Raw genomic sequence first — 27220 nt, forward strand, 5'->3', positions numbered from 1 at the left:
CCTACTTAGAAATGTCAGTACAAATAAAATTTGAGAAAACATGAGTCAACAAAAATATAAAATTCAGAACAAAGTTGTGATTACAGAACTGGCGCTTGTAAAAAATTTATGTAGCTGAGGTCTAACCAAAGTAAGGAATAAATCTTTTTGGACAAAAATTGTAAATACTAGTTCAAAAGATTTAGTACAATATATGGACACTGTTTTATAAGTTAGAAGATCCAAGATGCTTTGGAAAGAGTTTGTTTTTGTAAGGCTGTGGATAAGAAAGTCACTCAAGATGATCTCGAATAGCCAGTTTTTGTAAGGCTGTGGATAAGAAAGTCACTCAAGATGATCTGGAAAGGGTTTTTTGATAAGGCACAGTGTGGTTCTGTAAGATACAGATTTTAATATTAATTATAAATCATTCAATAATTTTCATTATTAATCTTATTATACTCCTCTGACACAATGCATTAATCTTAACAGTGTTCGTACACAATACTGTATTTGATTTGTATAACTTATTAAATTGTTATTTAGTTTTTCTCAGTTGTTTCTAGAAATACTTTTTAGTTAAATAATGTACAAACACACTTATATTTATTTATACTATATTAAACATCTTCCTTATTGGGATACCAAATTTTCATTTCTCTGTTTGAAATTAAATAAAACAACGATTTACTGGATACACATTTTTTTATTTTCAAAATAGCCCAATGTCAAAGTAAATGTTATAACATATAAAAAGTTAATTATACACAATAATAACGTAATTACAAAAGTAAGAGAGATAACACTGTAATCAATATATAAAATCTGAATATGCTGCTGAAATTACCGATCCACTTTTGTTCATATTACTCTAATTACTGCTAAAACTAACACAATACACTGTCAACATGTGAGCTATTTATATCAAATCACAAAATAATAACACAGATATATCACAACAGTTCTTTAGCAAACAACTAACACTTTAATAGTAACAATTTATTCTGTTTTATGTTATTGCTTTATATAAAGCATTCGAAATATTGAAGACGTACGAAAAATTACTGCCTTAGGTTACATCAAAAATTTTAATATAGAACAAATTTATTAAGATTAATTTATCAATATTAATTTATATACCTTTATTTGTTATTCAATTAAATTATTTCCTTCTACAAGTCACTTGTTTCTAAGAGAAATGTATGATATGGTTCAGTTTATACAAAGTATCACAAAAATACAATTTTTGACAAAATTAATAATAGCCTGTTAAGAAGTCCTTTATACAATACAATAAGAGATAAAAAAGGATGAAATAAAGGTTCAACTAAAAGTATCAATGTAAAAATATTTGGCAAATAAGATTATTTTATTTGCAATCGAACTTTATTCATGGGTTTGACCTCATTTAGTGAGATTTTATTAAATAAAAAAATTATATAAATCAATACTATGTTATAAGATCTTAGCAAGACATGATAAGTATACAAAGGCCACCCCACAATTTTTTACATTTGCACCAACCATGTATGACTAAATATTAGGTTTATGACTTACCGTTTAACAATCCAGCGAACAGGTATGTCTCAAGGTGCAAGTTACGACTAGAGTTGTATGAGAGTCACTTGACTTGAGTTATATATTCCTGTGCAGGACCTTCGAAACATGCTTATAATAAGACATTTATGTTCATTGGATTGTTTCATGGTAGGCTATAAACTTAATTTTTAGTAATTAAAAACGATCCTGAATTATCCACAATGAATTTACAACCATGTGTTTTGTGACAATCTTATCAGATTTCCAAGAAACTGACATTGATGATGTAATCATCGGTTAATTTTAATCAATTCCAAAAACGAATGGCTGAGTACTTCCGACAAATAGGAAATTTTACTTCAAATTTAGAATGCTGGAAATAAACTCACTGAACCTAATTACAATTTCTAGGTATAGCAAAAAACTTTTCCCATACATTAAAATATTCGAGGTGACTCACTTACACGTATTATTCTTTATTTATAGAAAAGAACTATATAAATTGTCCATTTTTGCTAACAAATAATTGTGTTAAATGAGTACAGCAAAATACATTTTAAAAATAATTACTTAATAAGTCTTGCTATTAGTTTTTTCTACGTCAAATCTTAATTTACCAATAATAACAGAATAGAAAGTACAAAGGATATATAAACATAATGTTCTCTGTCAAACTAGTAATCTTTTAATGTAAAATAATTAAAATTGGTGGTGAATTTTACACAAAAATTTTCAAACACATACAGCATTGCTTTGATTTAAGATGCTTGAATCAGTGTAAATTAATATCAGGTACGTAGATTTTCTGAAAGGTTATATTATATTTATTAATCAATCTGGTAGCATCTATAGCAGTTTTATGGACATTTTGGGCTTCCTCCCAACTGTAATAAGACACTGTAAAATAGTTAATGCATACTGTAAAATACACAATTTGTGAGGTAAAAATACTTGGTTACTGACAAATTATGCCTGCCATTGTTGAACAACAATGTTGATCTTTAATAGCTGTTGTTCTGTTTGATTTTATAGTAATTTCAAAAATATTTTTATAAAATACATAGTGATTGTAACAGTGACGTTTCTTTCAACTTAAGCATTTCGACTGTAGATCAAACTGAAATTCTTGGAGTTAAACTCCTGCTTCTTGTATTATCCTGTTCCTAAGAACTAGAAAAATCTAGATTTTTGAGGCGAAAAAAGTCGTCTAATCGTCCCATTAAATTTGCATCACACAATTGGAGCTAAAGAACTTTCCTTCATCTACAACTTTTGAAAAAAATTAACCTAAACTAATCAAGACTTTACTCTCATTGTGACAAAATACTCAAGGCCTAGTTCTCACCCTGGCCTGTATTGGGCTCCTCTTTGGAAGTGGGGGCAGGAAATTCGTACTTTGAAGCCTCCAGAGACTCACTGACTGACATGTCGAGGGGTGGCAAATCGATGATCTTCGGCGGTGCATTCTCGTACACTTCCAGTCGAATCTTGGCCACCTCCAACTGTCGCTCAGCTGTCTCCAGTTTTGTCAACAGCTGCGTGATGAATATCCTCAACTGTGTGTTTAGTGTGTACAGCTCCTCAATGACAGTTTGTTCGTCTTTGGGTCGCTTGAATCCGGGCACAGTGGCCACCTCTGCTTCTGGTGCCTCCTTTGGCAGCAGCAATCCCAACAGGGAGTCAGCCTCCTCCATGGTCCTGCAACAAACAGTACACTTGTTGAGATCAACGTCAGTATGCTTGTTGAGATCAACGTCAGTACGCTTGTTGAGATAAATGCCAGTACACTTGTTGAGATCAATGCCAGTACACTTGTTGAGATCAACGCCAGTACGCTTGTTGAGATCAACATCGAAATATTCTCAAAGAGAGAATAATGAATATGAGAGTCTGAAATCCGCTACTTCGTCTGTTTATTTGTATCAATCACTGAGATGATCTGTGGTATTGACAGCAATAATCGATCTTGCAAACTGTTATTACTTTAACAACCAATTTGAGATTTGACATTCTTTTCCATAGAAATCAGGGTTTAAGCTGAGATAAAAATGTTCTTAGCAAAACAGCAACAAGCTCTTCATACATTTTAGCAAAAATATTTGTCTTGTTGCACTTATTAATAATATTGATATTCCGCGGGGGATTACAATAATACTTATCGGAAAAAAAAGTCTAAAGTTCTATAGTACTTTAGCCTCCAGAACCAATATTTACATTATTATACATAGTGTTGTTAAATTGTTTAAAACCTCAATAATTAAACAATTTTTTAAAAGGTTGTATTAAAAACACCATAGTTAGAAAATTAAATCAGCACCACTGACATAGCAACAAGCATGACCGTTCGTTGGATACTACTCTCGCATAAAAAAGTATAGATAACTGAGTTTGAACGTTAACCACAAACTAACTAGTTCAGCAAAAATTACAGGAGTAAGTTTTTTTACAAGATACAACGTATCTTGTAACTTCACAAGAGTACTAATTTAGAGTATGTAATTTTCGAATGTTTGAATTATATGGATATATAATTATATGAATATATAGTTGTTGAACCAGTTGTTTGTAAACCATTTTAACATTAATTCTCAACCGGGTTCAGATAAAAATACTTGGCATTGGTCACATTATTGAGCTTATGGTCATAATTTTTGTAAACACAATTTAAAATTATAATTACCAACACCAATTTAACTTATTTAAACAGATTTTGTTAATTTGCTGTGGCTGGCGCATGATCGTTGGAACGCGCAAACTGTCAGACCGTCAAGAGCGATGTTGCAACGGTTATGCCCAGTCTACTTGTGCTATTAAGTGCAAGAAGGAGCCATAATAAATTAAATATTGTTTTAATATATTAGACCATTTCTTATCAGCTTATTTCATATGAGCTCTTGGCCTCCAATGGCAGGTTTAACAACGAATAATTTAACTTTCAAAATGCTGATTCCAAGCATTTTGTCAGTGTCTATTTTTAGAATTTTTAGAAAATTAATATTATTTAGTTACTGTTGGCTGTTTCACACAGATTTTGACTTTATTATTGTGCAAACCTTTTATTATCTTCTTTACTGATTAATTTTTAGTTAAGAGAAAAATTTTTAATTTTTAGTGTGGCTGAAATCAGAGACAAATATACATTTTGAAATCTAATCTTGTCCATAAGAAAAATGGAACTAGCTACTAGGCTTTGTGTTTTTCAAGAATGAAAATTAGATTTTTACTGTATGAATCTAATTGACCAAAATGTGTCATAGGTCATTCCACGTCAAATCATCCAGAACATTTTGGTTTTGTCACCCACCATCTCAGATTTTGATGAAACTTTACATTTTTAATCCATATAGATAAGAACACATACAAAATTTAAATTCCTATCTCAACTCGTTTTTGTTTTATAGGCAGTTAAAAGTTTGGGCAAAATGAGCATTTTAACATATTCAAAGAACTCCAAACGTGCTTGTACTTCTAATTAAAAAATTTGTATCTTCATCATTTACAGTGTAACTGTTAGGAAAATTTGCATTATTAAGAAACTGTGCTTTTTTTCAGGAAAAATATAAATCCTAGTTATCTTTATTTATGTGGCTTAAAATATTTTTTTTTATTCCTTAAGTATTTTTAGGAATGGAAACGGTGTTTTACTAAAATCACAATATCTTAAAAAGGCAGAATGATAATCAAGTATTTCACTTTTTACTCATATCTACAAAAAGCATAGAATCACATAAAAAATCAAATTAATGACATTTTGTGTGCTTCACCATGTAAAAACGTTTTTAAAATAAAAAATCTTTATCGAACGATTGTTTAAGTTTGGAAGTTTAATCAAAACCAAAGCCTAATAAAACAAGTAATAACTTTAGTTAATTAAGATTACAAGGTTTAGTACAATACTAACAAAATATTTTTACAAATGCTGACATTTTAATGTAGCCTAATATAGTTCCTTTTAGTAAAAATAATAATCTTCAATTATCTTATTTAGTACCTAGGCCAAACGTATTTTATTACTCCAAAGTAATGTCAATGAATGTTACGTGTAAGCTTAATGTACATTTTTGATCAACTATACAAAAATCCTAGATACTGTATTTGCAAATTTTGACCCTCATGGATAATCTATTTTAGCTACCATCCAAAATAAAATGCCACCATGCGTTATAAGTATTTAGGTTTAACCAGACTGTTGTAGGTAAAGATTTAGAGCAGCGGATGAATTTGGCAATTGTGAATAACATTTATAAAACGGTTCTAAACATCCATATATTGTGCAAGAAAATCAAAATGGCCACACAAAATTGTTATTTTAAATAAATTAATTCATTAAACGTGTTGGCAGAATACAATCTTTTAAAAATTGTAAAATTAAAAACTTAACATTTCCTATACAACCACAATCATACAATGCAAAATAAGTGAGAACATCTTATATTTTAGTGGTAACCTTAATTTCTGTAAATTTTTAGATTCAACCTTGAAATTTTAGTTAACCTTGAAGGTCGTTTATTAAACACTTAGAAGGGGTAAAAAAATGTACAGGCTTTCAGAAAATTATGTAACGTGAATTTTTTTATTTAGAAAATGCACTACTCAAATTTGTTTTCATAACAATAATTGAGGTTATTGGCAATTTTGATTTAAGTGTAACAATACTAATGGTTTAAAAAAGATTTACTTTATAGATAATTTTTTGTGATTTTCCCATGGACTTACTTGTACACAGACCGTTTAAGGCCGTCATTTTCCATCGCTGTACTGCAGAAGGCCCAGTGAGAACTCTATAGATACAGATAGGCCTCACTCACTCCTAACACACACTGGCTAGAAACAGCTGTATCCAACATCTCACTCTGCATGACAACATGACTCATCAGAGCCGACCACATCACTGATAACAGCTTGTTCCATAACAAAGACTCACCACAACAGCTTGGTACATTACACTCACTCTAGAGATTACATCTGACTCTTCATCACCAACAGTGATACAATTATTATACACCACAATTATAGTAAATAATTAATTTTGTTGACTAATATAGGCCATGGTTTATCTCAAGAAAGAAAAACACAAACTAACTTATTGAGACAGTTGTTATTTTGAGCCCTGCACAATCTAGTGAAAACAACTTATGTCTAAAGATTGCCTGGAAATCTCATTAACAGCTTTTTGCTAATATTAACAAATAATTACTAATATTTTTAAATCCGTGTTCAACAAACTGTTGTCGTTCTAAATTTATTACTATTAGATATGTAATTTTTGTTGACTAAAATATTCCAAAATGCTGTCTGTAAATTTATAAAATGTTATTTAAAGAAATAAAATGTCTCCGGTATGTCCACTAGCTAATTAAACCGACAAAACAATCCTTTTCTATATATCTGAAATTCTAAACAATTAGTTTTGCTCATATATATCAAAAACAAACATAGAGCATTTAATTTAATTACTATAATTACTTTTCACTTTAACTTCTTTTAACATACTTTTATGAAATAATATAGCCACATAATCACAATTACAAAAAACCTTAAGTCCGACTGAAATATGATCCGGTAGTTTTAAGTCTGGAACTGTAGGTAGGCACTTGTTTGCTGTTTGTGGTAACCATTCAAGCACCTCCAGAATGTGAAGTGATAATAATGATTTATTTCCTTCAAAAGCTATTAACAGTATACAAAATTATAGACTATGAAACTGACTGATCAAATTACCAGTATTGTGATTAGTGTACTGTAAAATAACAAAAAGTTAACACTTGAGTCTAGCTTAGAATACAATAAAAAAATTAAAAAATTTATCTGCAAATAAAGATATCTACTTTAATCCTTTTAAGACCAACCGTGTGATTTATTGCTAGTTGTAACTTACACAAAAAAGACCAGCCGAGTGACCCATCGCCAGCTGACTTTTATTGTTTCTTACAATATATATTCATCATTTAGAAGTCACAACGATATTATTTTTTTATCTGTATAATTTAATTTTTGTTATAATTTGAAGGTGTGCGGGATTGTCAATTTGTAGAACTGTCTCCACAAATTACAAAGAGGATTGCTATCCTCTTTGTCTAATAAAACATAAATGTAAATGACCCTATTGCAAAAAAGTCAGGCCATTTTGTAAATAGTGTTAAGTTTTCAAACTTAATAAAATTGTGTTTATTTTATCTGAAAGGCAGTCTCATATTCATACAGGTATGTTTTTAGCTTTGTTTTAGAATTAGGCTATAAGGATTGTTTCTGTAATCACGATAAAAACTTTGTTTTAGCAAATACACATTACTGGATTATGTATTCACAGCTTATTTATTTGACATACTAGAGCTTTTGATACATTTATACAAAATCGAATGTAAAATCAAAATGTAATATACCCACGCATTAAATATATTTAAATTCAATGGTTTTTCATAATCAAACTTAAGTTTTCCGACATAAAATATATTTTTTTACATATATATATATATATTTTTTATAGGCCTATGTATCATTTTCAGTACAAAACAATAGGTAAAACATTACGCCTAAATCACAGCTTTTGAATTAATAATTAAATAGATATGATTATTTCCCCAAAAGTATAAAACATGGTATATTTTCTACACATGCAGTTTTTTAAACATGGACCAAAATATTTAAAAAAATTATTGAAAACGTTGGTCTGGTCCTAAAGGGTTAAGTATCAAAGTAAATATATACATTAGTTAGGCTGAGATCCATAGTATAATTATATATTTTCACTACTTACAATATTTCCTCAGTCATATTATGAGGGGTTGTCAAAATAAATAAAATACACACAACAAACGTGAACTCTTAAAAATAAATAAAAACACTCATATTTACAGGCCTTATTAATGTTAGACTACCACCACAGATACAGCTCAAACACAGACTGTCATGTCAAGGAATATACATGTACAGGCTATTCACTTAACAAGTTCAAGGTCATTGCTATCAGTCCATCAGGCTCTTTCTCTCTCCAGATATTATTATATAGCTGAAATGTGATTTTGTATTAAAAATCTTATTTCTTATTGAATAGGGAGTCCTTGCCATGATTGAATATATGTTTATATTACACTTAAAATCCTCTTCAGATAATCTTGCTTTATTTTTGTCATTTCTTTTTAAAACATTTCAAAAACTTTTCAAAGTTAATTTGAAAAGTTGTTTCTCTCTAGTAGAATTATCATTATAACTAAGCATTTACACACATTTAGATTGCTTATTATTATGGTGATCATGCGCTTAACCAAAACTCCACTTATTTATTTTGTAACTGGGATGAAAATTGTACTTTTTAATAATATTACAATAATTTCAGTTTTTTTATTGTGTACCCATAAAAAAAATACCTTTTATCTATGTTTTTTCTCCCTAATGATCTTATAATTTGGTTTACCTTAGAATTAAACATTTACCATACTTGTTCATTTAACCATGTTACATGCTATCTGCTTGATTACTTTTTTCCAAGACTGAGAGGTGATATTTTAACAAACAATGATTCATTTAACAAAATGATGACATTTTAGACTGAGATGCATATTGGAGTTTATAGGTGTAACAAATTGTGTTTGACAGGCTTTCTAGAAACTCCAAATTCAAATCTACCATTCATGCCAGTGATCTTAGTATCCAAAAAAAGTTACTGATTCGTTTACTTAGAATCTCCATTCAAAATTTTATAGAACTACATAACGTACTGATGTAGTTAATTACTTCTCTTACTAGTCTTCTGGTAATTGTTACCTTTGACAGTACTACTTGCTCAAGAGATAACTAATCCATAAATATACACACACAGTAGGTCAATTCTGGTTGACAAACTTACTTGAATATGGCTCAAGAGATAACTAATCTATAAATATACACACACAGTAGGTCAATTCTGGTTGACAAAACTTACTTGAATATGGCTCAAGAGATAACTAATCCATAAATATACACACACAGTAGGTCAATTCTGGTTGACAAACTTACTTGAATATGGCTCAAGAGATAACTAATCCATAAATATACACACACAGTAGGTCAATTCTGGTTGACAAACTTACTTGAATATGGCTCAAGAGATAACTAATCTATAAATATACACACACAGTAGGTCAATTCTGGTTGACAAACTTACTTGAATATGGCTCAAGAGATAACTAATCCATAAATATACACACACAGTAGGTCAATTCTGGTTGACAAACTTACTAGAATATGGCTCAAGAGATAACTAATCCATAAATATACACACACAGTAGGTCAATTCTGGTTGGCAAACTTACTTCAATATGGCTCAAGAGATAACTAATCCATAAATATACACACACAGTAGGTCAATTCTGGTTAGCAAAATTACTTGAATATGGCTCAAGAGATAACTATAATCCATAAATATACACACACAGTAGGTCAATTCTGGTTAACAAACTTACTTGAATATGGCTCAAGAGATAACTATAATCCATAAATATACACACACAGTAGGTCAATTCTGGTTAACAAACTTACTTGAATATGGCTCAAGAGATAACTAATCCATAAATATACACACACAGTAGGTCAATTCTGGTTAGCAAACTCACTTGAATATGGCTCAAGAAATAACTAATCCATAAATATACACGCACAGTAGGTCAATTCTGGTTAGCAAACTTACTTGAATATGGCTCAAGAGATAACTATAATCCATAAATATACACACACAGTAGGTCAATTCTGGTTAACAAACTTACTTGAATATGGCTCAAGAGATAACTATAATCCATAAATATACACACACAGTAGGTCAATTCTGGTTGGCAAACTTACTTGAATATGGCTCAAGAGATAACTAATCCATAAATATACACACACAGTAGGTCAATTCTGGTTGGCAAACTTACTTGAATATGGCTCAAGAGATAACTAATCCATAAATATACACACACAGTAGGTCAATTCTGGTTGGCAAACTTACTTGAATATGGCTCAAGAGATAACTAATCCATAAATATACACACACAGTAGGTCAATTCTGGTTAGCAAACTTACTTGAATATGGCTCAAGAGATAACTAATCCATAAATATACACACACAGTAGGTCAATTCTGGTTAGCAAACTTACTTGAATATGGCTCAAGAGATAACTAATCCATAAATATACACACACAGTAGGTCAATTCTGGTTAGCAAACTCACTTGAATATGGCCCATTGCAAGTCCTTATCCTTCTTCTCCTTTTGAGTTGTCTTTTTTTGCATTGTTCTGCGGTTTCGATATTCCATAATTTTCTTTTTTATTTCAAACTGGACTTTCTTCACCCTAAAATACAAAACAATTCAAATTAATTATACACAAAAAGTTCAAATGAATTAATATAACGGATTTGAAGAATAGAATTTTATAGGCGACAATTTAGAACAATTAGAAAGTATCGCCACCACAACACAACAATGTTTTTACAACAGTGAAATATTGTTTTAAACCAATTAGTGATTAAAATAACCTTAAATTATTTTCTCTGGCCATTCCAAATTCCTAAAATGGTAGAGGAATAAATTCCAGGTGTATTGTCCAATTAAAACTACATCATGATAAACGTAACTAAATAAACAAAATATATACTATGGTAACTAACAACTACTCCAACTTTTTGTCTCGCAAAACTAATATCATATTCCTTTTATGCAACTTGTCTAAATAAGTATTTAGAATACTTACTTGGATATCAACTTCTTATTACAGTATATATCTTTATACACATTTAATACAAAATTAACTCCAAATTATCCTCAGAGCAATCAATGTGTAGTTATTGTTTTGGTGAAAGGAAAGCAAAGGTTTTATTACTGACCATTACGCTTTGTAGGTTATGTATTAGAAATACATGAAGAGATGAAAGTTAGATAGTACATTGTATTCAGAACCGAATACAGGACTTCTTGATTATGTTACCCCTGTTAACGTTCCGTACCGAATTCGACGCCAATACTCTTGGTCAGATCTTTCTAGACGGTGGTGTTATTGTCGAATTTGACAATGATTTTTAAAATTTTTTTAGCATTTCTGAAAGAATGCAGACATTTATCAAGCCTGCAGTTCAATGAACTTTATGTATAATAATAATAATTAATCAAAGGTACAAACTTTAATGATTCGAAATTATGGAAACCACAAGAATATTAGCCATTGTTTTAGTAAATGGTAAGACTATTATTTTATCCAATATTATAATACATTAAACAACAAAAAAAACATGAATATATTAACTATGGTAGACACAATTAGCTACTAACCCAGCTGTTCTCAAGTGAGTTAATAGAATATTAAAAGTGTACATAATAAAGCCCCCAACTATGAATACCTTATAACGGATAGGTTATGGGAATATAAAATATTCAGATAACTTCCATTGAAAGTATAAATTTCTATAATATTCTATCTGATGAGGAGGACTACTAATAAGGAGCTTTAGGACGCCAGGCTGACAGTAATAAATTACGGGATTAAATTAAGGACTTTATTCAATTCAATTTATTCACGAAAAAAAACATCAAGTTACATGCATTGCTTACACAAAACTACAAAAACCTAAAAAGGTTTGCCTGTAGTCAATACAAACTAATTATCTATTTATTTTGATGTGGTTGATCTTCATGAGCAGCTCTAATTAATTTTTGAATAACCAAATGTTGTTCAGTTTACAGTATTAACAGTTAATTCTTACAATAAGTATAAATAAATATATAATAAATTAATAACAAGAAAACTATGTAACAAAAAATAATTAACTTCAAATCAGCAACAATAAATTATGTACAAAAATAAACACGACAACATTTTTAAAAAGCCATAACAACACAAACTTCAAAGAATAACAGGACAAACATAACAAACAAATTAAATATTTATAAAGCTTCACAAACGAGAACTGAGCAATTTTAACTGTAATTATAACATCTAACAATACTTCTAAATTTTTAACAATGTAACAAATCAAAACAATACAATAATTTATATACAATAGTAACTTATTTCAAACACAGTGCCAACAACAGTAACAATTTCAAGCTTCAAACATGTATATTTTTTAACATTAAAAACTGCCCTATTTTAACCTTTACTTGTTTATATGTATTACAATTTTGAAGGTCCTCAGGCAACCTATTAAAAAGTGTTGGAATTAATCTCTGCCTGGTTCTTTTACCGTAGCCATTGTTAATCCTTGGCACTACATACAATCTTTTCCTCGAAAAATATTTGTGGATGTTAATAGTCTTATATTCAAGAGAAAAAATAAAAATCAACGTAATTAATGAAAAAGAATAATTTTTTGACTGGCAAAGCTTGTGTAATATGAAACACTGTGATCTCCTCTCGTATGCAATGTCTCATATGGTTCAGGCAGTATAATTTTCAAAATCCTTCTCTGTAAAGTCTTCTACTTGTAGTAACCTTGTGTCTACTGCACTTCCCATGATCTAATCCCATATCTTATAATTGATTCACATAAAGATGCATATATTAGGTGCAAAGTATTATATGGCAAATATTGTTTTAAATAGTAGAATTTTCCCAGACATAATCTTAATCGTTGACATATTTTATTAATATGAAAATCCCATTTTAAATGTTTGTCTATTGTTACTCCTAAATAACAAAAGTTCACAACCTGTTTCTAACACATCACAACTACAGACATTATCAATATACAAACAATCGTGGAGACAAGAGTATGTATGCAGTTTTATATTAGCTTGGACACTACTTACCCTTGGGGAATGAATATGCATGACTTTTGATTTTTTTCCCATTCATAACCAATCCATAATCATGGCACCACACTGTTAACCTGGTAAAAGTCATGCTGTAATTGTCTTTCTGCTTCCAATACCATTTTCATGGGCCACCACAAGCGCGCAGTGTCATCTGCATACATGTATACTTTTGCATATTTCATCAAATTTGGTATTTCATTCACATATAGTAAATATAGTATTGGCCCCAATATACTTCCCTGTGGTACTCCTGAATTTAGTATTGCTCTTCTGCTATATGTGTCATTGATTTTAACAAACTAATTTCCTATTTTCTAAATTAACTTCTGAACCAATCTTTCAAATTTCCATTAATTCCATTTTTCTCAAGTACTTTAAGTATTTTGCAATGCTTTAGGGAGTCGAACGCTTTCGAAAAATCAACAAAAGTCAATGAGTATGTGTTTTTTTTCATTTAATGTATTATTTGCAAAATCTGAAAAATCACTTAATAGTTCATTGGTGCCTTTACCTCTTTTGATAAGCGTATTGACTTAATGTTATAATTTTGTTTTCTGTCAGATACTTTGTTAAATTAATCCCCAACATACCTTTCAATTATTTTGTCTAATACAGATAATATCGATATTGGACGGTAGTTCTTAAATTCTTTGTGATCATCTCCCTTGTATATCGGCCTTACTATTGCAGTTTTAAGCCTATCTGGAAATCTTCCACTTTTAATTGACGTGTTAATCATTTTTGTGATTAAGGGTGAAGCTACACTCTCACACTCTATGATGTCTTGAATTCTAATATTATCAATTCCTGGACTTTTCTTTTTCATTTCATTTTATAATTTTAATAACTTTTCCACTACTTGCCTTTGGTATATAAAAAGATGTCAAATTTGTACGCACATTCTCATTCTGCTCGTCCAATACTATTATATCACAGTCATGAACTACTTTATTCACTTCTTTTGTAAAGATGTCCACAAATCCCTGACAAAACTCATACTCCTTTAAGCCTCTTCCATTTTATAAAAAATTATTGATTGTATCATCAACAGACTTTTTTTTTTGTCTTCCCATTATACAATTAATTTTAGTCCATACATCTTTTAATATTTTTTTTACATTTATTTAAAACTTCAAAATAATACTGCCTTTTCCTTCTTAACAATTCTTTATTGATCGAATTGCGTATCTTTCTGTATTCATTTTTTAATAAATAAGTTATTGATATCTTTACTTTAGCAAGATAACTTGTTGTTGTTTTTTCCACCAACTCAAAACAAAACAGGGCTCATCTGAAAATGAGTCACCAAACAATTATTGAGTTGTCAACAAAAGGAGCCAACGCAATAAAGCTAAAATACTCGCACATATTAGTGAATATCTATTACCTTTTCCTGCAATTTTCCCATATTTTTTTTCTCGCACACAAGTTAACCTTTTTGTTAAGAATTTTCCTCTTCATAATTTCTGTATAATGCCTAAACTGGAGTTTCCATTTTTATTGACGTTAACTGCCTTTTAGAACCAGATAAAACAATTATATACCATACAATTTATACGCTTGTTTTTTAACATACTGACAAAACTGCACACCTGTAAACCATATATTTTATAAGGTATTATTTTAATGTTAATGTAAAAAGAATATACAGTAAAAATGCCCTTTCTTTCTATATGCAAGTTAAATAAAATTACACAAAATATTTCTTATAAATTTCAATTCAAAAATTTTAAAAATTTACTTTTACAAAATTGTAATAAAATTCAAAATATTTTTACTGTGGGAGACAACATATTATTATGAAATTACAATTAATTAATGAATATTTTACTAATTTATTTTTTTTAAAAAAAAACACAGCATTACATTTAGCATCACAGTCGACAATCAAATGATGATGACAAAAGGTTTCCATAACAAAGTTTGAGAAGTCAAAGTCATTTAAAATCTTGACAAAATATATCAGTAGCTTGTGTACTCTAAGAAAAGCATATACAAACTAACTAACTTTAACTTTAGCTGAATTGAAAGAAGTAAAAATTAGAGCAGCAGTACTGGTGTGTTTTGGCAGTTCTGTGGGTTGTATTGCTGCTTGGTCTTTTTTTTTCAGTTACACAAATTGCAGTAAAGTGCCGTTTGGTCCTAGAAGGGTTAATAAAACTTGGTTATGCTGGATTTACAATTTTTCAGGTTTTCTCTTGTAGTTTTCTTCCTAAACAGTATGCATTCATTCATCTATTATTTATCACTAGTATGAACTTAAGAAATGTTTATGGTGCCATAGTAGTTAAGCAAGTTTCGTTTCAAAAATACCAGAGCTACTTGTGTAGTAAAAATACATTTTTATTATTTTTAATGTCAAGAATAAATAAAAAAAAATTATAATTATGATCTAAGGCGCAAATCTAAAGGCTATAAAAAAGAATTTAATTGTAACATGAAATTTTATTTTGTTTGGACTAAATATATACAATTTTGACAATATTTTTGTTGTTTATAATATGTACAAGTCTTGAAGAGCAATACAATTTAATAGATTTCATAAAACACATGTGGTATATTACTTACTATTCAGAACATGTTAAATATAAAACATGTTTTACTATTTTAACATGTTTTATTGATAAAACAATGAATAAGTATAACATTTATTTCAAATTTTTTTGTGCATAACATTACATATATACCATCCAAGCATAATGTTACATATAAAAGCGTGTATAATTTCTAAAAAGTTTACATATCTCTAATTTTTAAATTTGGAAAACTAAAGAACAAGTTTGTAATTTTGTTTACTTTGGCTGAACACATTTTTAAAGTTATTTATGTTTTATAGCTTTTGTTTTAAGTTTGTTTTTCAAATCAATACTACAATAAAATTCAGCAAACATGATGATCAGATGCTTTTTAGTTCAATCATATTAGTATTCTGTTTTACTGGTTACACTCATTAATGTCAAGTTAAAATCAGGTGGTGATTGATATTTGACTGGGAGACCGCCCATTTGGCTGACTGGTGTTGAAGCCGGATTTGAGGGTAAATAAACAAATAAATATTGGCAAGTGCATGTACATTTTTGTATGTTTGCATGCAGAAAACTGTGGTGAGCACATCAAAATTCACTTGTATCTCTGATTTTTGCAATGCAATAATATTATTTTCAACTGCAATAAAGATATTTGAATATTTCTATTAGCTATCATATAATACTGCATCCAATTAACTTAATTGGAAACCAAATAAGCGTACTATGAATGTTGATTGGTATTGTGTGTGGTACTTCTCAAAACTCAGTACAGGCAAGCTCTATGGTTATGCATTAAAAAGGCTAATGTTTCAAATAAAAGGTGGATTAAATATCATCCTTACTTTTCTTTATGAACATTTCTTGGTAAACTAAATACAATCGTGAGTGCATTTTACCATACTTTACTCTTTTATTTAGTTTCCTGACCGAATCGGAAGTTTGTTAATCAATGCCATCATCAAAGATTGGAGCTGGTTGCATCTTTTACACATTTGTGTATGAACGTTTTCATTGTTGTCAAAGTGGCGACCTTCAAATTCTTTGAGAGGCTAAAACATGCTGAAGTCACACTGGACTGTAGGGTGCATGTCCGATTGTTTCCTAATAAGTTTGGTCCAATTTTTCTTGAGTCAATGCAGCTGTGGTTGTGGCCAAGAATTGTCACGGAGCAGAATTGCATTTTGAATAGGGATCTGGCCCTGTGCAGATAGGCTACTTTCACAGCATCAAGCAGTTGTCAGGAGTATGCAGCATTAATTGTAAACCTTTCATAAATAAAATGACTGAGGAGTATACCTCTGCAGTTCCAAAAAATCGTACCAAGAAATTTTCCTTCGGTAAAATGGGTCTTAGCTCTGAGGTCTACATGCATGGTTCTCGGGCTGATTCTCACACATCGCAAAATTCTTTATGCCAGACTGACTTGGCTCGTTGAAAGCGTTTTTTCAAAGAACTTAAGTATGTGTCAACACAAAACTTCGGCAGATTTCATGTCCTCTTCTGACAAAAATATTTCATAATAGTGCGTTCTTCAACAGACATGTGCACCTCTAGCTCAGATATGCTACTAATTGCCTGTATGGTCTGATAACTACACCGCCCCCTCCCATTATCTTTACATTCCTACCCAACATAGATGAATATGTCGCACCATTCACTTCGGCTATGAGTCTTGAGAAACATAACTCAGTTAATATTCACCCCTCCCACCATACAAAAATTAATGTCAATGTTCTAATTGAATATTTTAAAAGAAAACTTTCTTTTCTTTTTAATTTACTGATTTTTTTCTATTATGTTTCACTAAATCAACATTTTTATTGAAACACTTTTTTCATTAAAATATATTATTCTAATAAACAGTATGACAGAATAATAGTAGTGGCAACATACAAAACTAAAATAGGATAGACATTGCCTTACAATAATACAATATGCCCTCTGCCACAATCATAATAATCTTTGCATTAGATTACATTTCGTTATTCTTAACATAACTCAAAGCACTTTGAAGCTTTTTAACAGGTATAACTGACAATTTTTACAGCTTTAATCATAATTTGTAAACAAATATACTTTATACAAATAACTGGTCCAGTTCACTAGGTCTATCTTCCAGTTCACTAAAATCCAAATAAACTGTTTTAAGTTTAACGTCTCTTTCGACTGAAGATGGCATTCTACAGCAATGCTAAAATATCTGAATATATAATAGTGTTCATGTTGTTTTGAAGTGGTGGAAATTATAAAACTTAGCAGCTACTTAGTTTACGATTTGTGTTTGATGATGGAAGGAGTGTTTGAAACAATATTTTTCTAAATTCGACATCGTTCGGGGATACAAGAAATCAGCAACACTACATTTCGAGATCTGCAATCTGATCTTTTCCTCAAACAACCTAACACATAACTACAATCTAGTTAAAATGTTAAAATATCATACCAGAGCGTTGTAACATGCATAACGAGCAGGAATCACAATATAGTGAGTCATCTCCATGAACATAATCTCTTAAATATACACTTATAAAAACAAAACACTAATTATTATTAAAACTTACTGTCATCAGTGGTTGGTCATATAGTACAGACCTATTGTAAAATGTATTCTCTAGTTCAGTCTTAATAATTGGCATTTAATTTGATTCAGTTCATGTTTTAGTGATGGTGTTATTAGAAGATAGATAGACAGATATTCTTATATGGAACCATAAAACATTTCAACTGGCAGATGGAGAGTTTATTACTACGAGGGCAAATTAAATATAAATGGTAATTTTGCTATTCTTCTTAGAATACAGGTGCTACCAACATAATGTTTGGTTTATGAGGAGTGGGGGAACCATTCTGATTAGTATTCTAGCTCGGCACTGTCATCAATACAGCCATGGCCAAGCAAGAAGTTCCTTCGTCTGTTGTGCAATGGACTATTATAAAGTTATTAACCATTGATGGCATTAAATAGTCAGAAATTTTAACTCGTTAGCAGGCACATTTTTGGCTTAGTACACTGTCTCAAAATCATGTGTTTACATAAGTGAGAGCATTTAAGGGTGGACAAGAATGAGTTAAAAACAAAAGTAATGATTGATGCCCTTACATATTACAAGCCTTACATATGACAATATTCATGCTGTTTGAGAGCTTATTGAATGTGATCACCGATTAACCATAAAAGAAATTTCATCAGAAGTGCATATCAGCTACGGAAGTGTTCAATCCATAATCACTGATCAACTCTGTTTCAGAAAAATTAGGTCATGTTAGGTCGGAGATTGCTGTAAGGTTTCTGTATCAATTTCAGCAAGAAGGAGAGGTGTTTTTAAAGGGCATCGTAACATGTCATGAGACATGGGTACATCACTACACCCCAAAGTCCAAAAAGGCAGTAAGGAGTAATGGGATGAATGTTGCCCTGAGAAAGCCAAAACGCGTCTCTTTCCTGGAGAAGTCCTTACAACGATTTTTTTGGACTCTAGAGGAATTTTATTGGTCTATTTTGCACATGATCAACATACATTGAATACTGCTTACGGTAAACAAATGACAGTAAGTTTTTACTGTCAGCTACAGCTGTCAGTTACAGTCGCCAAAATCAACTTATCAAACGAATAAAAGATGAGACATGACCATCAGAGATGTCATTCTCCTCCATGAAAACGTCAAGCCCCACACCGCAGCTTTGATAAGGGATACACTAGTAGAAATGGACTAGAAAACGCTTAAGCACCCTCTTTATAGCTCTGACTACTTTTTGTTCACGCGTAAGAAGAACTCACTGGAGGGGGAAAAACCAATTGAGAGCAATGAAGAAGTCGAGGAGCACGTGCGCAATTGGCTTACAACTCGCCCTCAAACTTTCTATGACCAGGGAATACTGAAACTTCCAAATCGGTGGCAAAAGTGTTTAGATCACGAAGACTATATTGAAAAATTTTAGAACAATAATAAGTGTATAAAATTATCAAAGAAAGATCAAAACAAAAATTAATGTTTATATTTAATTTACCCTCGTATAAAATGACCTAGTGTAAATAATAAGACTATGTAAGAGTATTACAAGTTTTCATTTGTTTTAAGAAAATGTTAAGAAACAAATTAAACCGTTTCATTAGAAAGGAAATACTTAAACATGTACAGAATGCAACCATATTGCTGTTTCTAAAAACATTATCATTACAGATATGTATTTAGGTTAAACTTACTGCACAATATCTTCTTGTCTTTTATGATAGTCATACTGCAGACGCAAAGCTTCGACAGCTTTGGTCACAGACGTCAGTTGCATAGCATGAAGCAGCAGCTCTGCTGCAGCTTTGTGACACGTCAGCGCTTCATCAAACCTTTTATACTGAATGTGGTTGTCCGCTTTTCTGTCGTTTTGATGTGCCTAAGAAAATTTTTAATTTTGGTACAACAATTTTAATGTCAAAAACATTAACTATAGGTTATAAAAGTTACTGTTAAACATCAAAACTGACTACAATTTACTTCTTGACTGTGGTCTAAAGTAAAAGTTGGTTAAATGTTATTTTACTTATACTTCAAATAACACAAATAAACTTTATAATTATTCATTCATGGAAAATTGTTTTCAAAAAACTACCCTTTGTGATCATTTATAAATTTGCAAAATATAGCTAGAGTATAGAAGTTTTGAGAGGTTCGTATAATAGCAAATTTGTGGTATCTAAATGATGGGAATTCCCCCCCCCCCCAACAGGAATTCATAATTGCTGAGTACATTATGGATGGTGACCACGGGGTAACCTGAGTTGAGTACATAATTTTTCCACTTATTGGTGACATGCTCCTGCAGTGGGATCTTATTTTATTTCTTCTCCAAATAGTAGGATCCCATACCTTTTTACTTCACTAGGCATCTTTGGCTAAAATCTTGTTTTTTAGGAAAAAAACCTCCGGTATTCTTTTCATTTTCTTTTTTTTTTGTAAAAGTTTTCTCTCTTCTTCATGTCATGTTTGGACTGTGTGATGGGCCAGAGCAAGGCCAAACATCGTGACTGTTACGCCACAGGCCAAGAATGCCACTTGTGTAGCAAGCGGGGCGGGATGATGGAACTCCATTATCTCATGTTCCAAGATCTGGAGCAAGCCTTTCTTTTCACTTCAAGTAAAGAGGGATAACTCTCACAGACTGAGATTCCTTCAAGAGACTTTAAATGGTAGTAGGACTGTTAAGTTGCCTCCAGAACCAGCTCTTGTTTGTGATCTGTGCAACTGTGACTTTCATAAGGTCCAAACTGAATCCCCGACCAACGGACAGGGCCGAACCAGAAGCTAGGGACAAAGAGAGTTGCTTCTAGAGCTACTTGCCCATGGCTCAATTTTGGATCAGGACGTTTGGAAAGTCTGATATAATGTTTGCTCCATTTGTTCTGGATCAATTTCAGCAAGAAGGGGAGGTGCTTTTAAAGCACTTTTTTACATGTGATGAGAAGTAAAGTCACATCTTACAGCAGCTTTCACGTTATACGGAAAATCCTGTGAAAGCTGCCACAGTGACTGCTACACTCACATATCTGATGCAGTTGTACTGGTGGTGGCAGGAGTCATTCCAATTGATTTGCTGGCACAAGAGCGCAAAAAGATTTTCACTCCCCAGGTGAAGATGACCAAGGTGGAAGCCACATAATTAGCTGGTGCCAACTCAATGACATTGATACCTTGATGGAGTATATTGTTAAGGTTGTCATGTGAATATACAGGGTGCATTATAAAAGTAAAGTTGGCACACACAAACCTCTCCCAAACCCAAAAAAAGCATGCATGAATAAATCTCACATCAAAACAATGCTGATTGTCTTCTTGACATCCGACGAATCATCCATTTTGAGTTTGTACCACAAGGACAATTTATCAACACAGCCTTTTAATTGGATGTGCTCAAGAGACTGAACCGCCAGGTCGTGCATATCGCCTGAGAAGTCTTCAAGCTCTATCACTACAATGCCCCCAATTACACAGCCTTCGTCGTTACCAACTACCTGACCCAGAACACGATCCCAATGGTGCCCTAGCATCCTTACAGTCCTGACTTGGCTTTGTGTGACTTTTTTTGTTCTCCCAACTGAAGAGAGAGCTGAAGAGAAAGCACTGGGAGTCGGTGGAGAACATCCAAGCTCAAAGTAGTTGTTATAAGGTTCCTGAGAGGCATTCCAGTCGAGTAGTTCCAAGGCATGGCAGAATCGTCTCTGCAGGTGTAACGATGCAGGCGGAGACTTTTGAAGAATTTTAACCATTAGTACTAATCGGATGAATAAATCTATTACCTTTTACAAGACGTGCATTACTTTCATAATGAACCCTGTACATTTAATCAACTAGAAAATGTTAACATATCAAAATAAATACTGCAAACGACGTTGGTCGGAAACAGAGAATGTTGATTAACAATACAAAGATTAATATATTTACTCTGTTATTAGAATTACATGAACATTATTTAAATTACATGGACGCGTAATGAATAACCGGTCACTAATTGCGCAATAAACTGTCTGGACAATATATCTCAGCAGCAAGCACCCTCATTGCCAATATTATAAGTCAGTAGAAGTAGGAGAATCAGTCGCCATGAAACGAGTATCTGGTTATATATGTATTCCGTACAAAAGTAGGGGTTGTTTGAATCCATATCTTTAACATATCTCTAACAACGTATTTAGCTAGAAAAACAAATGTGTTTGCATCCATTATGGTCGGCATGGTTAACTACTCCTAATTATTAATCATATAACCATTAGGAGAATGCTCATTTTTCCCACAAGTGGCTTCAAGAAGGTAAGTGATCCGTATTTGGTGACTTCAACCTAGACTATTACAGTAAGTTCAGGGCTCAAACAACCTTGAGTGTCTGATTCATCAGTATTTAATATTGTACCTTATCACTATTGAGTTATTTTACAATGTAAATGTTTTAAATTATATTTAAGAATTTAAGTACTTCAGGGACTAAATAAACCAAAAAATACAAAGTAATACATTAAATATTCTGTCTACCTACATCTACCATTTTAACTACTGTGGATTTAAAAATGTTCCACATTTGTATTGCAATAACTTGGACATGTTGTTTCTGATATAATATAAAGGAATGAACCAACCTTGGCTGAGAATGGAAATATAAATTGAAATAGCCTACAGGCAGCAATAAGATGCTCATTATCCACTTACCGCTTCTTTATATGGATTTAAAATATTTTATTGCAAATTCATAATTGCCGCAGAAAAACTCAATTTCATGGCAGGGTAATTTTGAATTGAGAAATGGGGTCTAATTGTGAACCAAAGTCAAAATTAACCTCTAGTTCTAATTTTGTTATTTCCTGTCTTGAATATGATTTAATTATAGTTTAGGTCTTAAATTAAATAGTTGAAATTAAAATAACGTAATCTATTGTGATAAAAATCTTACGGAATTTACAAAAAATACACAGAACTTGTATATTCAAGATCACCGCACATGGAAACAGGTAATGCCGAACCAGTTTAGATCAGATAACTCTCATAGCTGCCAGTAGTATACCACTTCCACTGCAGTTGTGTCACTGCAATTTATTTTTATGTTCCCAATTTCATTGGTTCCAGTAATTTAATATTTAATAGCTTAACATTTACAAGCGCTTACGTGATCTGGGCTTGAATTGGAGTACTTTTCGAGGAATGTTTTTCTTTTTTTAACCAGAAGTGTGAGGTGGTTACATCAAAGTACTTCTCACTTGGGGTCTTTATGACTGGTATTTTCCATACCAAATCATCTAACGTGACCTGAGCATGGAAAAGTATTGATCGGAAATACCTCTGGCCAGATTTACTGGCTTCGTTGGCAACTCGGCGCCACCCCGCACTTCTAGCGAAAAAAAAACCTAAATTTAAGATCACATAACGTAAGCACTACTGTACAACAATGCGGACACCCAATAATAATAAAGACTAATAGTGAATTGCCTTTTCCCCATGAAAAAAAACTGTACATCTTTATAATTAACAAGTACTGTATTTATTCTTAAGAAGACCAACAGACTCCTGTAGAAGTTGTTACAATTAAATAATTACTTACTAACAAGCAAGTGCAGCATTTAGTGTACCTGGTATTTTTAAGTAGTATTTTTCCTGTATAAATTATATTCTTACGAGCAAACTTAAGATGAAAATGTTAATAATTTTAGTTTATAAATAAGTTAGTGCTTAACCCTTTGAGTGCCACGGCATATTTTCCAAGTCATACGCATAAATTGCCGGAGCAGTTCCTTCTGTTTTGCAAGCGTGTGTGGAAAAAACTATATTAAAAAAAACTATTCAACCGATTTGAATAATTTTTTTTTAGTTTGTGTGTTATAAAACAAGGTATTTTTTCCATATAATATTATAATTTTATTTTTATTTACACAAAAAGAATATAGGTTATAACAAAAAACTAAAAAATGAAAAAAAAATAAATTTCAAGTTTGAACTAAAATTTTATTTATACAATATTTTTTTTAATTTTTTTTAGCTATACTATATGAAAGAGCATGAAAAACTTAACAAAAATCATGCATAATATGGTGTGTTACAGTAATATTTAACCAGATACTGCAATATATACAAAATACAACAAAAAGCAATTTTTGTTCAAGTTTGTCAAAAGTTTAGAAACAATATTATAACTATCCTATTTCACTCAATGAAGTAAGACGACTGTAAAATACTAATTATATAAAAAGTATATAAAAATATACACAGGCCTACGATATAATCTTACTTCTATAACCTTACTTCACCTAAAATCAATAGTTTGATTGGAACTTGCGTTTTACTTCATCACCAATCCAACAATAAAATATACGTCACTAAACACGAAAAAAGAAGTTTATAAATGCATTGTATGTTTTACTGAACACAATTGCAGAATAGTAATAACGACAGTTTTCAGCATAAACACACGAAACTAGCACAATGTAAACACACAACAAACGAAACTGTGTAGTTAATGGCAACAAGTAGCAGCTGACCAACTATTGCGTCATCTGTTTTTTTTCTGATGGCAAATAACTACAAGGGGGTGGTGAACAATAAAAATCAATCACAATCGATTGTTCGAAACTTGTAGATTGCCGTGAAATAAGTTATTTGTCAAAACAAAAATGAATTATATGTGATATTAATTAAATACAAATCGTCTACTGGGTAGATGCCGGCAATTTATGCACATTTAACAACATCTACTATGTAGACGCTGCGGCACTCAAAGGGTTAATGTTAATATTGGGCTTTCTAAGCATTAAGTTATTGTAAAAGATATGCAAGGGTAACACTTTTTTTAATGTCAAGTTCTTTAAAATCTGGTTTTTTTAGGATTTTCAGCGGCAACACACATATTATGTAGCGGGGAAATTATGAACACTATAAGTTTAGATATCAGCCTGAAAGTCCTCACTAAATAAATTTCTATTTACATAATACTCAACACATCCGTTAATGCATTCTAAATATTATTATTATTTCACCTAGTAACATCACAATAAGTCCAAAGTTCTGCCATTCAGTAGTGCCTGTGGTGCAAGTAATTGTGGATGAGCTATAACTTGTTTATTTAAAGGAATTTGATTAAATTTTTAAAATTTTACTACAGAATTTGTACAAATCAAATCTTGACACTTTTAATAGATGATTTTAGTTCAACTTATCTTAATCTATTCACAATTAGGAAGTCCCAACCACTTCTATAATTGTACACTGTCAACAAAATGTGAAAATAATGTTCATGTAGTTAAATAATTTCTAAATTTGCATTCCCTACTTCCGGACATCAATAAAGTATAAAAAATAATAAACTGAATGAAGCTATGTCTTAAGCATTAGGCATTCAGGGTTTTATACATCAAACTTTCAAACATTTTTTGGACAAGTTTAAATACTATTTGCTTAAAGTAATGGATTTTGGATGATCTGGGATGTGATCTGAGATCAGGAAAGTACCGACGATCAAAAACGTCCCTTGCCATCGATGGGGCTTTGGTGGGGCCCCACAACATCTCATCTTCTGGTGAAAAAAATAAAATATCCCTCGAGATAGTACCTAAATTCAAGCTGAAATCAAGTGAGTGCTTTTTAACTCTTTTATACTTATAGTATGTATGTATGTATTTACCTAATTATATAGCCAGAATAACAAATAGGGAGAGAGGGACCTCCTCGCCAACTTCGCTTTCTTTTGGAGGCAAACAAGATCAGAAGCCAAAGGAGCTTTAGTACTCTAATTCGATTGTGGTGGTGGCCGCTTACTTACTATACTGCAGTCAAAAAATCTCACCATTGAAATCAGCAATTCCTTTAGTTTGAAATGGTATATAAACAGTGGTGGTGGTGCTGACTTATGTACTATATAAACTGTAAAAACAGATGCGTGTTAGATCAACATTATAATGTCCATTTCCATAACGGAACTGATTCGGATCAACATTATAATGTCGATTGCAAAGTCCTTGTTTAAATAACTATATTTCTTTTACATAGTACAATATATAGCTTCATTATAATACAATATTAAAAGCCTATAACAATTTTCGGTTCAACATTATTGTTGCAAATTAACTCTAAAAAAGTAAAATTGTGTGTATGATATTTGAGTAACAGCACTAGTACAATGGTGATTTACTTGTGTTATTTGTGTCATAAGGTGTCAGACACTATTTTATCTACTGAAATGTCCTATTTTGTTTATTCTCCAAAATAGCAAATTTCAGTAGATTTAGATAATCATGAATACCCTACCAAGGATTCAATTGTTGTAGCCACTTATTATACTGCAGCCGGTAAATAACTTATTTGCTGATCCGCATTGACTGCAGGCATAAACGTAAAACTTCCCTTCAAATAGTGCCTACTACTTATTGAAAAATCAAATTTTACCTGATCTGATCATCCATTTACAGAAGGCTTACAAATATAAACCTCAACCATAATTTCTTGGCAAGTAGGCTAAGCAAACATTTTTAATAGACTATGTTAATAATTTATGTTAAAAATAGTCAGAGAGTGCTTAGAAATAAGAATATAATGTTATAGAAAATTATTAACCTTTGTAGTGATTGTTTCAGCATTTTAGGTATAGCGAGGACAAATTAAATTAACAATCTCAAAATTTATAGGGTTAGTAAAACAAAAAAGATAAAACGGAGCGTTTAAATAATATTCCAATAACTATTGTCTATAACAATATATATGTAATTACTTACCAACAGAAGTGGTGAATTTTCCATTACGAAAGAACGTGTATTATAAACATAGAAGTGAAATAACTACTCAATATTTCCTCACTTTTGTTCTAAAAGTAAAGTCAATTTTATATGAGCTAATCTTCTTGAGGGCAATCGAAAGAATCTACGCCGTAGTCTATACACACT

General features: G+C 31.2%; 1 protein-coding gene across 3 annotated transcripts; it reads right to left on the reverse strand.

Annotated features, from left to right (window-relative positions):
• Positions 1–665: 665 nt before the first annotated feature.
• On the reverse strand, positions 666–27220 carry LOC124353108 (nuclear receptor-binding factor 2-like). Of its 3 annotated transcripts, none has more exons than XM_046802935.1 (4): positions 27053–27220; positions 20018–20202; positions 10706–10828; positions 666–3216 (listed from the first exon to the last, which is right to left on the reverse strand). In XM_046802935.1, exons 1-4 carry the CDS (start codon positions 27074–27076, stop codon positions 2853–2855), a joined length of 696 nt encoding a protein of 231 aa, XP_046658891.1. In that variant the 5' UTR covers positions 27077–27220; the 3' UTR covers positions 666–2852. The 3 variants fall into 3 exon arrangements, with proteins under 3 accessions (XP_046658891.1, XP_046658892.1, XP_046658893.1); XM_046802936.1 differs by lacking the exon at positions 27053–27220 and adding an exon at positions 25966–26098; XM_046802937.1 differs by lacking the exon at positions 27053–27220 and adding an exon at positions 23461–23646.

The sequence above is a fragment of the Homalodisca vitripennis genome, chromosome 1, assembly GCF_021130785.1.
Source record: "Homalodisca vitripennis isolate AUS2020 chromosome 1, UT_GWSS_2.1, whole genome shotgun sequence".
NCBI classification, from domain to species: domain Eukaryota; kingdom Metazoa; phylum Arthropoda; class Insecta; order Hemiptera; family Cicadellidae; genus Homalodisca; species Homalodisca vitripennis.